This window comes from Octodon degus, unplaced genomic scaffold (assembly GCF_000260255.1).
Source record: "Octodon degus isolate 3935 unplaced genomic scaffold, OctDeg1.0 scaffold00007, whole genome shotgun sequence".
NCBI classification, from domain to species: Eukaryota; Metazoa; Chordata; class Mammalia; order Rodentia; family Octodontidae; genus Octodon; species Octodon degus.
Genome location: NW_004524583.1, coordinates 23,574,016 through 23,576,611, shown reverse-complemented (window position 1 = coordinate 23,576,611; position 2,596 = coordinate 23,574,016). Strand labels below are relative to the sequence as shown.

Genomic DNA, 2,596 nt, shown 5'->3' with positions numbered 1-2,596 from the left:
TTTTTGTGGCATCAGGGATCAAACTCAGGGCCTTGCACTTGCAAAGCAGGCACTTAGGCCATTGAGCTGTCTCCCTGACCCTTTTTTCTTCAGGATTTGTTCTGCAACCATTTCTTAGATTTTCTACAAAATTCCTGCATTCCCTGTTTCACATAGTTCTGCCCAAATTTTTATTATTACTTGTATGCTTGTTTTATCTGTGCATATATATTACAGCAGGCAGATGTAGAAATGTTTATTTTCAAAAATTACGCAGAAGGGATCAGATTTATTCATTGACACACAAAAATTCTGTGTCACATGTGCAACATGTAACTATTCATATTTTTAGTTAAATGTAATTTATATGTAGTTAAATGTTCCAGTTCCTATTTTTATTTAAATTTAAATGTTTAAGTTCATAATATAAAACATAGATAGAGCCTACATTCAGCTTCAGAACAACCAGATTTTATTACTTAAGACATCTTATTGTTTATAATTTTAACTGTCTGGATTCCTAATTCCAGACAAAAAACCCAGAAGTACAGGGATTCTGCCAAATAGTTCTCGGAGCATTCATGCAGAAATTGCTTTCCGGCATCTCAGAGAAATAAATCTTTCTCCACCTCCTTTGTCACATCAGAATGTCGCCTCTCCGGCCGCCCAGATGTACCAGAGCAACCATGAGGAGGAAAGGTAAGGCTGTCCCTCATCTGTGTTGCGAGGTCACTCATCACCATTTTATAAAGCCTTCCTGTTGGCCAATCCTCCGTGAAGGTAGGCGACCTTGCTGCACGCTCGCCCTGGTGGCTGAGGCAGGCTGTCAGCACAGCACGTCCTTGCTCACCCTCTCTGAGCCCTGAATATCTACCTCATGATCCACAGGACTTGCGGTGACCATCCAGGTGGAGGGCTAAGTGCCTGTGAGTGGAGTAACACTGAACCAATTACACAGGGGCTCTCTCTTCATTGTGTTCTCTCCCCACTCATTCCACACACTGCAGATGCAAAGCAGCTCACTTGTATCTTATACATCACGTAAACTCAGTGTGGACATTGTGAGGGCAGAGGCTTTTGTCAGCTCTTCAAAGCTTTCTTTAGAATTCCCACTTACTCTGCCTCCCGCCTGAACCAAGCCCCAGGACAAGCTTCGTCATAGCAGCTGCCTTACTTCCCACTTAAGAGTCCGCCCGCCGCTCAGCTCCTCCCCTCCTGGGCTCCCGAGGATTGCCCGCGCCAGCTTCTCCCTAACTCTGCTCCTGCTTGGCATCGAAGACTGACCCCAGCAGCAGAGCCCACTCGAGTTGGGCTCTTGCGACACCTCCTTCCCTGGCTGTAATCAGTTGTGTGTCAGCAAGTCCTCAGAATCACCCAATTGTAAATACTCCAGGACAGGACCATTTTCTCCCTTTATATATTTTTATGTCATATGCACATAAGAAATTATTTATTGCAGAATTACTTACACTAACTGAGCCATGAAGAGATAAAATCCCCATTGTTGATACATGAATATCTTATTTCTTACAGAATTCTGGGAAGCAACCTTCCAAGATCAAATCATGTGTAAATACTTGGAGAAAAATGAACATATTCCAGAAAACCTGTTTCTTTCAGCAGCTGTGCAAAGACCAGCAGACAGTAATCAGTAAAAAAAACAAAAACAAAACAAAACATGTTCCTCATGTTATTCAAACACTTCCATATGAAGATAATTGATCACTTTTGAAGTGATAAATTCTTGAAGAATTTAATATCACCTTCTTTCAAGCTTTATGGTTGTATCATCTGTTTGAATTTGTATACTAAAAAATCATGTACTATTGAAGCAGAAAACAATTTAAAAGATAAAAATGATAGCAAAGTCTAGAAAATCAAATGCTTCATTCTGGCATTAGAATTTAGTATAAAATCCCATTATGGCCTGGTACATGAAGATATGAAGAAATGGCAATTTTAAGAAATAAGCATGCTTTTGTAGATTATCTCTTTATTTGGAGTTATATTGGGGCTGGGGAAATGGCTCAGTAGGATAAGCGGTTGCCTGCCAAGCCCAAGGGCCTGAATTCAATCCCCAGTTCCACAGGAAAAAAAAAAAAATTTGCTGAGGTATTTGGCCAGCCCTGTTTCTTAGAAAAAAAAAAAAAAATCCTGCCTTTTAGGGGGCCTGCCCCATAGCTCAGTTCTTTAAGTGGCTGCTTCAACAAAGCGGTCAGGCTCAGGTTGCTGTGGTTCGATCCCCACGACTCAAGCCAGCCAAACCTGCCCTGAAGGCATTCGGAGAAAAAAGAAAAATCCTTCTGGAGTTACATCAAGTGAAAGCGTGCATTTCTTACCTAGCAGTTTTGTTTGTTTGTTTGTTTGTTTGTTTGTTTGTTGTTTTTGTGGAACCAGGGATTAAACTCAGGCCCTTGCGCTTGCCAGGGAAGGGCTTATTCCACTGAGCCATCTCCCCAGCCCGCCTAACAGTTATTACTAAGGAACACATTTTGCTAGATGAGTTTGCTACAGGCTTTTAAAAATACAGTTCTAAAACTCCATTCTCGGTCCAGGTTCTGAAAAAATAAATAAATAAATAAAAATATAAAAATAAAAACCCATTCTCAAACCAGAT

At 40.9% G+C, this 2,596-nt stretch overlaps 1 protein-coding gene across 1 annotated transcript in view; it reads left to right on the top strand.

Annotated features, from left to right (window-relative positions):
- Positions 1-1,552, top strand: part of LOC101592728 (leucine-rich repeat-containing protein 9) — a 120,796-nt gene extending 119,244 nt beyond the window's left edge. Inside the window, 2 exon segments of the mRNA XM_023701646.1 lie at positions 510-678; positions 1,513-1,552. Coding sequence (XP_023557414.1) covers positions 510-678; positions 1,513-1,552 — 209 coding nt within the window.
- The last annotated feature ends 1,044 nt before the right edge of the window (positions 1,553-2,596 follow it).